This window comes from Aphis gossypii, chromosome 1 (genome assembly GCF_020184175.1).
Source record: "Aphis gossypii isolate Hap1 chromosome 1, ASM2018417v2, whole genome shotgun sequence".
NCBI lineage: Eukaryota > Metazoa > Arthropoda > Insecta > Hemiptera > Aphididae > Aphis > Aphis gossypii.
The window spans coordinates 12,008,911-12,022,838 of NC_065530.1; the positions used below are offsets into that span (position 1 = coordinate 12,008,911).

Sequence of the window (13,928 nt, forward strand, 5' to 3'; positions counted from 1 at the left end):
TATGAGTGCTATTTATTAACCCCCGAACTGTATGTAATTTGTCTTACCCTTCACTTTTAGGCCTATGGTTTTATTAACTCGTACTTGATTAATATTATTACTATTATTATCTACTCTAACCACCCGTTCATGAGTTCTACGAATTACCTACGCTTTAAACATTTGGATTTGGTCATTATTATCTACGTTCTGGTACCTATTTGTATTACAATTAAGATATGAGATATCAGAGCACGTAGCACACGCATAACTGCGTAAGGTTAGTAAAACGTATCATGGGTACAACTTACGAAATGACGTCGATTATGATGAATAATTGTTGAAAAACATATTAAATATTAAACTAGGTACTCGTCTGAAACAAAATGGTTAGACATACGCATAATCATATGGAAAATATCAAATTGTATAGGTCTTGGTCCATAAATTTAAGTTTGATAAATGTATAAAATATTCAATACATATTAAGTAAATGAAATGATATACATCGCTCATGTGATTATAGAATTTCTTATATTCTATGACTAATCACGGACGTTATTATTTTTAAGTACCTATCTACAATTTACATGACATATAACTATATAAATTTAAAAAAAAATAACATGGTCTGACTATTAATTTTTTTTGTTTTAATTATTTAGCTACATAATATAATACGTATAATATGTACTTAATGTCCCAATAAATCGTTTTAATCGTAAAAATAACAACTCAAGTACACAACATTGTATAGATATTTAGCGAATGATAATTGACAATATTCTCGAAAATACTTGCCAATACAATGTAATCGCAATCACGTACGGTTTCTTTACGTAGATTAGAAAAACTCACCCATGTGATACGATCAATTTATTTAAATAATAAGTGAGTAATACGAAACTCGAATACGTAGGTAAATGCTAGAATAATAATACTAACTAATAATGAGAAACGGTTCTAATTTTCTTGTAAAAAATAATAGAATTTTATCCATGTTACGATACACAATTTTTTTAAAACGGTATATTATGTACCTATTGAAAAACTTAAATTAAATTTTAAGTAATGAGACTGCAATATTAGATACTAATATAATTATATCACTTACTAATTATTAAATGATTTTAAAATACAAAATTAAAGATCCTGCAAAAACTTGACGTTCACTAGTCGGATAGATGGTTGTTTGTGTTGTCTGACGCTAAATTTATTAATGAGTACCTACTGACCGAAGATTTTTTCTATGTATGGGCGCGCCGATATGCAGTGTATGAACATAATATAATATGGTAAATGGTCTTTGCTATACATTGCGGATGCTAACAGAGATCCAAGCCCGACAGTGGTATGATTACTAGCAAGTTTTAAACTGAAGGTAATTTTTCTCTCATTTATATTCATAAACACTAAAAGATTTCAATATATTATAATTTATAACTTTATGAGGAATCATCACTAGGTCACCATTCTGTTTAACTATTTTTTATTGTTTCTTATTAGTACTTTCTTCATTGAAGTAAAATTTTTAAAATCACTATTGCATTTCAATGGCAAAAAAAGCTTTTTTAATATTTCTCTTGCAGTCTTTCGATAGTATATTTTCAATCTCCAGGAATGAAAACCTTTGAAGTTTTTTTTTTTTTCGGGAATAAGTGTACCTAAATCGTTCTGTAATATGTAAATGCGATATCATCTTAAAATATCTTCAGTGATGATTTTTGGATGTGGCATCTTATAGTTAATCCTACCAAGGTCCAAGACTCAAACAAATAATAGCTATATAATTATAAATTGAATTAAAAAAAATAACGACGCAAAAAATCGTCAAGTAAAAATTAAAAGATGAAATACGTCAAGGGTAAAAAAAACGTCAAATTATGTGCTTTATTTAATTATAACTATATCAATTTTAAGTAAATTATCAATAGTTAAAATATCAAAAATATAAATAAACAAATAATAATCAAAAATTACAAAAATGTTGTGTAGTTTATTATGCTAGAGCTATTAAAATTTATAAAAATCATGAACATCATTCCTAAGTAAATTATTAAATAGAGATATAATAATTAAACCGCCTTTTTTTTACTTGTGTTGTTGTGTGTCCATAAAAGAAATGTTGATAATTTTTTTAAGGCATTTCGCTGAAAGGTAATTTTTTGTTATTTTTGTAGAGCTCTTTTATAGTGTATAGGCATTTAAATCTCGATCCTAACTATTGAATTATCAAAATAAATGCTGATCCGTATTTTTCAGATAATATACTAAAATTTTTTATAAGATAAACACCGTCTGAAACTGAACCAATTAAATGTTTTGTACATATACTTCTGTTATAAAAATCAAACAATATTAAACATGATTCAATTATTTGTGAATACAAAGATATTATGCGTATGTTAGTACAGAGTGGAATAGTTAATTATATAAAAAAAAAAATCAATTAATTTATACAATTAAAACAATTATTTTTAGTTCATATTTTATGAGTATAAGACATATTTTGTCTTCTATAAATGTGATATACAATATTGTATATAGTTAGTTAGTCGAGTCATACAATTGAATGTATGCATATATATTTAAAAACTGTTTATAAATTTGACATGAATCTTAAATAAATCATAAGCATACACATCTTAGTTAAAAACAGAATAATACATAAATAGTAAGCAAACTGTACATTAATAGGTATAAAAATAAAATCGTATGTAAGAGTGTAAATAGTTTATGTTTTTCATGGTGTACCTAACTCACGACATTCCATAAGGGGCAACAGCGTTGGTCTTCAGATAAAAAAGTCCTCTTGCTCTGGAAAATATTGATGACAAAAAACGTATGAATAAAATGTACATATTCTAATTATATATATTATATATTAAGACGACGTGTGTATGAATGTATATTATATAGTAAGTTATTACATACGACATAACAAATTTTTAGTGGTTTGTCTCATTATTAGTATAATATATTTGCATTTTGTCAACAATTATTATTTGTCTACCCCCCCCCCTCCGATATAATGTAATGTATATGTATAATGTATAATGTTATGTACATAATGCTGCCGTAATATAATGTACAATGTATACATGTTGTCGTATGGTCATAATTTAATTGTTTTATTATTCATTTAATGTTAGTATAATGTACCTAGGTATATAATTTAAAATACGATTAACTACATTAAGATACTAAAAAAAAAAAATGGAGTGATAATAATTCGACGACCCCATGTGTAAAAGAATTAGGTAATTGTTATGAAGGTAATTCTTAAGTACCTGAGGTTTGTTAATTTTTTTCGTATTCTAGAAATACTATTTTTATTTTTTTAATTAACTTTAATTTTTCTATAAATTAAATTTACTGCCTTAATTCCGTACAAAACACTTGAAAATACATTTGTGTACTACAAAATATAAATGTATATAATCTGCATTGAATTCAAACGATTATTCACTTTATAATTATTAAATTTTTTATTTAACTTCTTTCACGTGTTTTTTTAAATCAATATTCCAGATTTGACTAATATTGATCTTGTATCCTGTTGTACAAGTATTGGGACAAAATATTAAAAATATAATACACAAATTGAAAATTCGTCTGTATAAATAAAAATAACTTAACATTTAGAAAACTAAACTAACTATACTTAATATATAAAAACAAAATATAAAATAAAATCTTAAAAACAATTACAATTCGGAGAATCTTATGAAAGAAGTACCACCCAATTCCCCAGTTATAATTTTATTTCAAAATGTTCATAATATTACCAAATGATCCAGTTGAAAACTTGAGTAAAATATTTACAATATTTCTTTATAAGCAATAATTCATTTTAGTATGTTCGATTTTAAGGAGCATTATATAGGCAATTTATTTATTATCCTTATTTTTCTTAATTTCTCATAACAAAGTATTATTATACTGGTCATCGTACAAGGTCGTATACTTCAATTAGTCAATTTTAAATTAAACTTTATAAGCTACGTTCTTACTTTGGATTTGCGTCATGTCCCATAGGACTTTTATTATTATTTTTACATTGACCACTCGTATACTCGTCCCACGAAGTACATTCTGTAGCTATAAATGTGTATCTATGGTATATGGAATCGGTGTAAAATTGATGAGATCTTGAATGGCTGCAACCGACTGTAAATTATCCAGCACACATTAAATTAATATTATTATATTTTATGATTTATGATATAAAAACTCGTTTAAACTGTCTACCAATTAAAATAATTTGTCTTACAAAATTACAAAATGGGTGCACTTGGCTTTTAATTATTTTCTTTGAATGTTAACTGCCAAACTCAAGTTTATTTTCAATAATCTGCATAAAAAATGTTAATTACTCATTACTTCATCATTCTACGAACTTACTGAGATTTAATAATCCACTCGGCGTATATGATTCTAAACATCCTGGTTGAGGTGGGTTCCCCTCGTTTGGATAAAAATCTACATGTCCTATGGGTTTTGAGTATCCAGCTGTACCCGCTGCCGTATGGATCACGTCCACAAATGCTGCATCAGTACTGTCTAAGTAATCTGAACGTAATGACACATACTCAAATCCAGGACCAGCCGGGTCTAAACCTGAATGTTGTAGTAGGATAAAAATAAAATGAGGAAAAGATAATAGGGAGAAATAGTAAGTAATTGAAATATATCATGTACTAAGTATAAGGTTCATTATTGGTATATTTAGTTATTATTTTAGCGCGTGAATGACAAAATATTTATTTTAGTTTTAATGATTATTATGTGTTAATAGGTCATTGATTAAATATAATATATTGTGTATTTAACAATAGTAATACGGAGAGATCAAGTGCGACACAAATTCGTTTCATAATAAATTTGACAAAATTTCAAAAAATGTATGTTGTGTATTATTTTGTTTAATTTAAGTGATTTTGTTTAAATATACTATACACATATTAACGTACTTTCTGTTAATAAAGCAATAGGAAAAACATTTTTAATCATAAAAGAAATATAATTTAAAACCAAAAAGTTCAAACGCAGTCACGCTTTTCACCAGGGCCATCATTTGAATCATATTATGAATTTAATTTAATTATAAGTTTTGAATGATTATAATATTATATGCATATTTTGAAGTTTATTCCCATGTAAATTCATAGGTATTAAATATACTAAATTTTGGTAAAAAAATAATTGTGTATAATAGGTACTACCTACATATTATTATTTAAGATTTGTATTTTTACGTTTTTCATTATTTTATTGTTTTTTTAGCGTATTAAGTTTAGAGACCAGCTTTATTATGAGCTTATGGTTTATGGCTATAGAAAAGTATGAAGATTGTTTAACATTAAGACGTTTTTACCTGTAATTCTGCCAATTTTCCCAAGACTGAACGCAGCACCACATGCCCCAGACACGTGCGCACCGAGACTATGGCCAATAACATGAATATCTGACGGGTCAATCACTGCAAGGTTAACAACATTTTCCAACATTTTGGCGACTACGGAACCCACCTGAACAGTTAAATAGGCCGGCATTGGGTATAGTATATTTTTTGCCACTCGATTCCAGTCCGCGGTGATAATGTTGAATCCTCCAGCATCCACGTATGCTGAATAGGGAATAGGTATTCAAAAATAAAAATAATTAAAACTGCAGTCTTGCGTTCAAAATTTCAAAATAATTTTTTATAATACTTCATAGCTATTTTTCGTACCTATAAGCTGCAGTCTGCATATTACTATACTTTATAGTTTGCATCCTAATTATGTAATTAGAATCTATAAAACTCATAAAAGTCTCAAACTCCTCAAACTTTAACGTTCTTTTTAATTTTATTCGTTTTTTACTTAAACATTCATCGAGACTGTGATTTTATTTTGTTTAGTAATTAAATTATTGCATGTGACAAGTATAAAATATAATATTAGCTTAAATTTTGAAAGCAACCGTAATTGGTATATAATAATTAATAATTGGTATCTATAAGTAGACATTTTGTATTTATAATAATCAAAAATATAGTTAATTATTAAACTTAAATAATATTTAAACTTTTTACTCCAATTTTGGAATATTTTTGTTTTAATTCTCAACTAGAACTTAGAATAAATAAATCAGATACAATGTCTTGGGCTAGACACTTCTTTTAAATAACCAAAATATAAAATAGCGATTTTGAATTTATTATTTCCATATTTGAGTCTAAACTCCAAAGGGTCATGAGTCGATTTATAGGTCTATACTCTAAAGGCAACATCATCAAAAATAAATAGTTAACCGCGGTTTTGAATACAATTTTTATTTTTAATTACTTACCAGTTTTTATAGCAAATACTCCTTTGTCGTCTTCATCTGAACCACGCCATCCATGCGTAATAACTATTAAAGGTTTACCTCTAATCCAATATTCGATTATTTGTTTTTCATTGCCAAATTCAATTAATATTGATTTATTATTTCCGAGGTCTCTAAAATAAATAAAATATAAATATCATGATTTTACATCTTTAAGAGTTTTACCTACAATAGCTATTGTATATATAAAACATCAGATAAAATAAAAATTAGAGTTTCGCAAATCAATATTTTCGGTGAAATAAAGCACAATGATTAATTTTATACAAATCGATTTTAGATGATGAAAAAAATGAGAAAAATGTTTGGTTAATTGGGCACAATGAATGCAATACTTAATAATAATATAATATATTAAGCTTATATATAACGTTACATACGAGTTCCAATAGATAAAATCTAAACTGGTACCATCGACAAACAATGATCGATCGTCTAAATCTCCAGGCTGATCGATCTCTTCACTTACGACCTCGACGTCTTGTTGATCCGGAACGTTGTAATTTTTGACCGGCTTAGTATTGGTTAAACTTTGCCAAATGGATCTCAAAATACGAGCTAAATGTTTGAAAAGGATTTGACAACGTCATTAAATAAATTAAAATATAATAATATAGAGGAACGTATATTATTATCATGTTCTTATAATATTTTATTATTACAAAAAATAAAACTTTATATAATAACATTAACTACGCTGGTGACGATTTATTTAGGTTGAAATGAGTAGAATAACGTAGGAGCTTATCACAATATATACCTATAAAATCGATTACATAAATTCAAATCGTAATTCATTTATTTCTAACAGTAGGTGGTTTATATATATACGAACCATTAATTGGCTTGATCGCAAGCAGCAGGAGCAATGGTAGAACGACTGCAGCAATAGTCGTTACGAATTTCATTTTCAGGATATATTTTATAGGTACCTATATATATAGATATGTATGTACTTACGAGTACTATCCCAATACACGCTTATATTACAGAATATATATTGTGATGTGGTGGGTAAACCGAATATATAAGTCTGCAAAAATTGGCAGTCAATAAAATAAAACGATCGCGGTACACCTGGGAGTTAAATTTTATTTCGTTATTTGTTTAACTATTGCATTCGGCGATTGTTTTGACTGTTTTGTCGGTATGATGATAGAAATGAGCAGAGGTGAGGTGGTAGCGCATGCATTAAAACGTACCCATTTATATATTGCCACATGCAACAGTAATTAGACGACAACGATAATCGTAATTCGTAACCATAATCAAATAATCACATTTTTTGATTGTCCGAATGCTCGGCTACTTGTTGACTTATCACATGTGCATAGGGAAATTAACGTGTCGGTTAATAGGTATATGTTATACTGTTATGTATAATGATATGCATACGATTTATAATCGTCAAGTGTGTATTTGTTTTAATTTTTAATTGCCATTAATACTCATCATTGACTGCAATTATATATTATATATTATACAAATGTAAATTTACACCTATGCAAAACCACTTTATCCTTTCGTTAAAACTAAACGTAATGCCCTGCGTATAATATCAACACCCAGCAATAACGACGTGTAGGAATAGAGTGGATAGATTATGCATAATTTATGTAGACATATTTGGTGAAGAAGTACCTAACAAGTAACAATAAACAATGACAATTATCATTTTAATCCATTTAATGAAGTTAAATATCTAAATTTACGAATTATATTAATTAGGTGTTTAGTAGTACTTATATGTCATGTTAAAATAGGTTGAAGACTGAAGCCAATCGAAGGTATACATTTTTTTGTATTCTGCAATATTTACTACAATATACATACATTCAATTCATTGTTGACTACGGTGAGGATGTGTTTCCAAATAAGTCGAAGAGCTGCAAAAAGTTAGGTATAGAGATTTAATTATGTTTAATTTTTATAACTGTATTTCAATTTTGTTTTATTGATTTGAATCGTTATAATATCATTAAATTAAACAATTTTATTGTATATTTACAGACAGATAGTATGGTTAATTTTTAATGCCTATATATATGTTATATATTTTAAAGAAAGGTGACCCACAAATCATACAACCCACGTTCAAATCCAGCATTGTGGCGACGGGACTACTATCATTTATTAGACACAAAAAAATGTTCAATATTCAATCATTGCAATTTCTTATGTTTACCAGGTATAATTATTTGTCTTATTATTATTTTACATTTACATATAAAACAAAAAAAAAAACCTGAAAAATTGAAAAGAAATTAATACAAAATATTATATTCATCTTAAAAATTTATATATAAAATAAAATATTAATTAATATTAATTTAATAATTAAATGCTCTTATCGCCGTCAATTACATCATTATTTATCAGATTAATGAATACGTGTCAGTGTGTCACGAAGTTATCGTTGTTATATTGTTCAATAATAAAAATAACGTAATCTTTTTATCGTTTTGCACGAATTCTAAATCGTTATCCGTCGCTAATATAACAGTTTAGTTGTTATTATGTTAAGTATTGTACAAGTTCGCATGCAGTTTAAAATAAAACAGAAATTGACTCTGAGATCGTATTTTTTACAGAGTGGTTAAATAGAGGTATGTGCAGTATAAATAAATAATAATTGAATAGAAAAAATTAAAAAAAAAAAAAAAAATGTTTAGTTATTTCATATAGCATTATAGCCACTCATAAACTTAAGACCTATAAGTTTGTATAATAAATTACATACATAATACGGGTCAAAAATAATAAATTCCAAATTTATGAGAGACGGGTGTGCATATTATAATCTACCTAGGTATTAAATTTAAAACATAGGGGTAACCAAATCAACTCAGTGTTCACTGTATTATAGTATTGCCTATGTGTACCTACGTCATTTGTTTCCGCTTAAGCATAGTACTTACATTGTTAGGAGAAAATTTACTTTTCATACTCAGTTATGTGTTTTAGTTATAGTGAAATATTACTTATAATGATGATAACTAATTGTGTTGTTTAAATATCATTTGTCGATCCACATTATGATCCTCATTCAAAATAATCATTGATGAAAGGCGATTCAGGACTGCTAAATTTCCACACCACCCGAGGGGTATTAGCATAGGCGCGTTTTTTTATAGTGGTATCGCCAGGAGCCATATTCCACTTATACTTAACTTGTCTGCAACGCAAGTACGTGTTGTTCGTCTGATCGTCGTTTTCGGCGATGAACGTTGTAGTAATCATTCTGAAGTCGACTTCACTGCAGGGATGTTGGACGCACCGCGGATTCCTGTTTCACTGCGACTGCGGCACCGTTCGACGGCACGTCAGGGTGTTCGTCGGACCACGGACGTCTGGCCAGGATCGATACCGCGGTAGTCGATTACTAAGCCTATGAGGTGCTCGCCGATGTGTGCCGTCAGTCGGTGAGGTAGGCAGCTCATAATGCGTCGTCGGTGGAAATGCGTGGTGGCAGCTCCATGTCTGTCTGCTGCGCCGGTACTTGTCGCTGGTCTGATCGTTGTAGTAACTATTCGTTTTGCTGGTCAGTTTCATCACTGATATCCTTCTTGGCTGTTTTTTCTTCTTCTAGATGTTGAGGGTTTGAGTTATCGAAGAACACTGGTCAATTTGCGCATACGGTCCGGTACTTACACCCAATACAGTGTTAATAAATGCTGTTAATTGTTTCGTAGTTACTCGATTTTGTGGCCAGATTAAAAAAAAACATGGTCAATGGATCAAAAAAATGTCTTAGAAACAAATGATCTGCCCATATCTGATGTCAAAAATAAGGGTCGCTATTAAAAAAAAGTTAAGTTGTATTGCGTATGCTCGAACCAAAGAAGTTAAAAATTTGAAGTATTCCAAAAATGTGTAATTTGATACCACCTATCTACCACAGCAAACCGTCTTTTAATCTAAGGCCATCGAGCTGAGATATTGGGCGCCCGGGAATTGGGCCACAATTCACCTTTTTCCCCAAAGGTATACGGTAATTGGGCCACTAAAATTTTATATTTATAATAGGTAGACCCGGTGATTGGGCCACTATTACTTTTAAATTATAATAAAATAATATTTAATATAATACACATTTTTATATAAATTGATACAATTCCTAATACTGCTTGGGCATACGAAACTTTACTCGAAGCGACTGCGTATGCTTTATCAAAAGGTAATAAATTATCTAATATCTTATGATATAGAACTATCAATTGTCATCAAAAGAAATGGATAAAAATAGTCATACGTGTAGTGTGCAAAGAAACCTAACTCGAACAACAAATACCGTCGAGTCTTTTCATTCACATTTCAAAAATAATTTCTATATGTTACATTCAAATATACATAATTTTTTTAATGTTTTATTGCAACTTCAATCAGAAGTTTATATTAAGATTTGAAGTATAGGAACAATAAAAACAATAAAACGAACTTAAGTTCGACAAAATTTTATTCTTGAAATTAAAAAATATGAAGAAGGGGAAAACCCGATTTGAATATGTACAATCTGTACCATGTTATTTAAAAAAAAAAAAAAAAATTATATTTTTAAATATTATATTAGAAAAAAAATATTTCATATTATTTATTATTTGACTGACTTTATGGATCTAAATGTTTTGTATTATATTTTTATGTATCTATTAGAAAATGTTTTTTTCATATTATTTATTTTTTCATTTTTGACTAACTTTATGGTCCTTAATCCTTATATTACATTTTTAAAATGAGTATTGGCATTCTTTATAAAAATTATTTCATATTTGACTAATTTTATGGACCTTATTGTATATTGGATCAGTTAAATCTATATGGAAGTATTTTAAAAAAAATATTAATTATTTGACGAATTGTATTTTTATATGTTAAAAAAATAATAATTAGTTAATAAACATTATATATTCGTATTAATAGTATATTTATGTGCTATACTTTTATGGCCCAATCTCCGGGTACACTTAAGAAGTATAGATTTAATTTGTGGTCCAATCTCTGGGTAGAAAAATGTTAATAAATATTTTATACAAAACAGGTAGTTAAAATGTGGGCCAAATGTAAACTCCTACACTAATAACCTTTTAAAATTTTTACCTGAAAATCAAAAATATTGTAATCTCCTACAAAGAAATTTTTCCCTTAAAAAATAGGGTAATATTACTTAAATTCACAATTTTGAAGTTGAAAAGCTCAAAATTATCATAACTTGAAAATAATAAATATATATTTAACAAACAAACGCTTGAATAGAGCTTATTTATACGCTTATTAATATAATGATTCTCGAAGGTTAGGTTATACACATATTATATACTAGATAGAATATCTCTTATATATAAGATGCTAATGATATTGAAGATTGCTTTGTATTCGATTTGTTAGGAAATATGCCATCTGATGATAAAGTCCAACAATATTGCGACTATTTATCTGAAAATTATATTTTTTCATTTTCATTATTTCTTCCAAAATTGTGGTCTTCTAATGATAGGTACTACTAATGCATGTGAATCATTTCATTCAAGATTTAATAGTAGTTTTTATCATCATCATCCAAATCTCCACTTATTCGTGAAAGTTTTGAAATATATACAGACCGAAACATACATTAAAATTAGAAGCAGTCATACAACACAACACAGACAAACAAAAAATATTTCTAAATATCAATTTACACTTAATCAAAAAGATAAATATATACGAGGAGAAATTTCACGTTAAGAGTTTATCTCCAAAGTATGCCTTAAAAATATACTTAAATGATTATGACTTAGTTATTATTTTTTTCAAAAAATTTTTATTTTAAACATAATATGTGATTTTGACTATTGTTTTATTGTATTTTTCAAACAATTTTTGTTTTAGAATTAAATAATTATGACTATTGTTTTATTAATATTTTTATTATATTTTTCAAACAATTTTTATTTTATGTGTTAATGTATTGCAAGATATTTTTTATAGCAATACGAGCGGTATTAATTTTTTGTAGGAGTTAACACTATCCTTTGTAGGAGTTAACACTATCTTTTGTAGGAGTTAACACTATCTTTTTTGTAGGAGATTACACTACATTTGTAGGAGTTAACACTATATTTTTGTAGGAGATTACACTACATTTGTAGGAGTTTACCATTCCCCAAAATGTGGCCCAATTCCCGGGCACCCGAGATATTTAGTGGTACATATAAAACGAGACACTGTATACAGTCCATTACACTATTATATAGGTATAAAAGCCACCTGAGCAGGACAGTTTTAGGTTTTGTAGGAACTCACGGGCACCCGAAGCTTAAGGGGCCGTTTTAGTAAGCCACTAAAAAAGTTGAATAAAATCATCGAAAACTTATTTTTGTTAAACTAACTTTAACTATAACTTTATTAGTTGTTAATCCATTACCTATGTACATTTTACAGAATTAAAATGCGTGTATATTATATGAAAAAAAAATGTTTATCGTAACTTAATATCAATAAATTCTGCCTGGAATTCGGGTATAAATCTATAATAACGCTGTGCTTAGATAATACCTAAAATTGGCGTGACACAACTGTTATGTCTCCTTATCTCAAAAATCGTCTTGATCGCAACTCATATAATATATTATTATTGTCGGCATTTTGGTTGACCTTTTCGATTGACTCTGTCGGTTAATTGTCCTGTCGGTCGAATGGTTGTTTGTCGATTGTCCATCTCCCACGTACTTAGATACTTAGCAGCTTACTTACATTATCCATATTTTTTTAATTATATAATAGTATAATATATAAATCGTTTTTTTTAATACATTTTCTAAACGCTGATGTAAAATTATTTTAATTTTATCATAAATTTGACAAGAATATTCAAACTTGTTGTAATTTAAGTAATATAATTACAGTTAGGTATATATTTTCAGATTTCCTCCTTCATATAAAATTTACTTTATCAAAATTAAAAGCATGGTAGCACATGTAAAATGAGAAAATCTGCATTTTTAGTCGACTGTAATTTACTATAATTATTTACCCCGCTATTATTGATGTGATCAAAATAATTAATAATAGAGATATTAAGTATGAAACGCAGAATTCGTTTATGGGGGGGGGGTTACCATTTATGTTTATGTATAAAATGTTATTAATGTAATATTCCAAAAAAGAATTATACCTATGTTTCACTTCTGAGGGGGTTAAACCCCTCCCCCCGTCGGTACGCCACTGATAACCATATTATAACAGGTATTTGTTGTATTAACTAAAACAATATATATTAATTGTACATCTATAAGTATAGTTTAGTTGTAGTCAGTATAGTGTTATACTGTTATAGTAGTTTCAGTAACGTTGCCTGCAGAATAAAAATTCGACACGTTCATCGCGGTTCACTGTCACTCAGTTGTACTTCAAATATACATTTGTGATCAAATCTAAATTCTTACTGTTATTGATATCTGGTACTGCGGGTTGTATTGTAACATTTACAATATATATTAAGCAATTAAACCTAAAATAAAATAGGTACTATAAAAATCATCAGTTACTAAAACGCAGGAATATAGGTATAGTTTTAAATCTGAACGGATTACGCA

The 13,928-nt window shown here is 28.0% G+C and overlaps 1 protein-coding gene and 1 long non-coding RNA gene across 4 annotated transcripts; one reads left to right on the top strand and one right to left on the bottom strand.

Moving 5' to 3' along the window:
• Nucleotides 1-2,432: 2,432 nt before the first annotated feature.
• On the bottom strand, nucleotides 2,433-7,498 carry LOC114122198 (lipase member H-B-like). The gene is made up of 7 exons (XM_027984789.2): nucleotides 7,190-7,498; nucleotides 6,735-6,912; nucleotides 6,316-6,467; nucleotides 5,357-5,608; nucleotides 4,384-4,599; nucleotides 3,993-4,149; nucleotides 2,433-2,796 (listed from the first exon to the last, which is right to left on the bottom strand). Exons 1-7 carry the CDS (start codon nucleotides 7,260-7,262, stop codon nucleotides 2,739-2,741), a joined length of 1,086 nt encoding a protein of 361 aa, XP_027840590.2. The 5' UTR covers nucleotides 7,263-7,498; the 3' UTR covers nucleotides 2,433-2,738.
• Nucleotides 7,499-7,686: 188 nt separating this feature from the next.
• Nucleotides 7,687-9,134, top strand: LOC126549068 (uncharacterized). 3 transcript variants are annotated; one of them, XR_007603208.1, is made up of 3 exons: nucleotides 7,687-8,047; nucleotides 8,118-8,254; nucleotides 8,365-9,134. It is a non-coding gene; the product is annotated as an uncharacterized LOC126549068 (long non-coding RNA). The 3 variants fall into 3 exon arrangements; XR_007603209.1 differs by having other exon boundaries at nucleotides 8,418-9,134; XR_007603210.1 differs by having other exon boundaries at nucleotides 7,687-8,002.
• The last annotated feature ends 4,794 nt before the right edge of the window (nucleotides 9,135-13,928 follow it).

Coding starts and splice junctions, on each gene's coding strand:
- LOC114122198 (XM_027984789.2), bottom strand. CDS start 7,262: ATGAAATTCGTAACGACTATTGCTGCAGTCGTTCTACCATTGCTCCTG. Junction 6,913..7,189: donor TGCGATCAAGCCAATTAATG/GTTCGTATATAT, acceptor TCAAACATTTAG/CTCGTATTTTGAGATCCATT. Junction 4,600..5,356: donor GAAAATTGGCAGAATTACAG/GTAAAAACGTCT, acceptor TACAACATTCAG/GTTTAGACCCGGCTGGTCCT.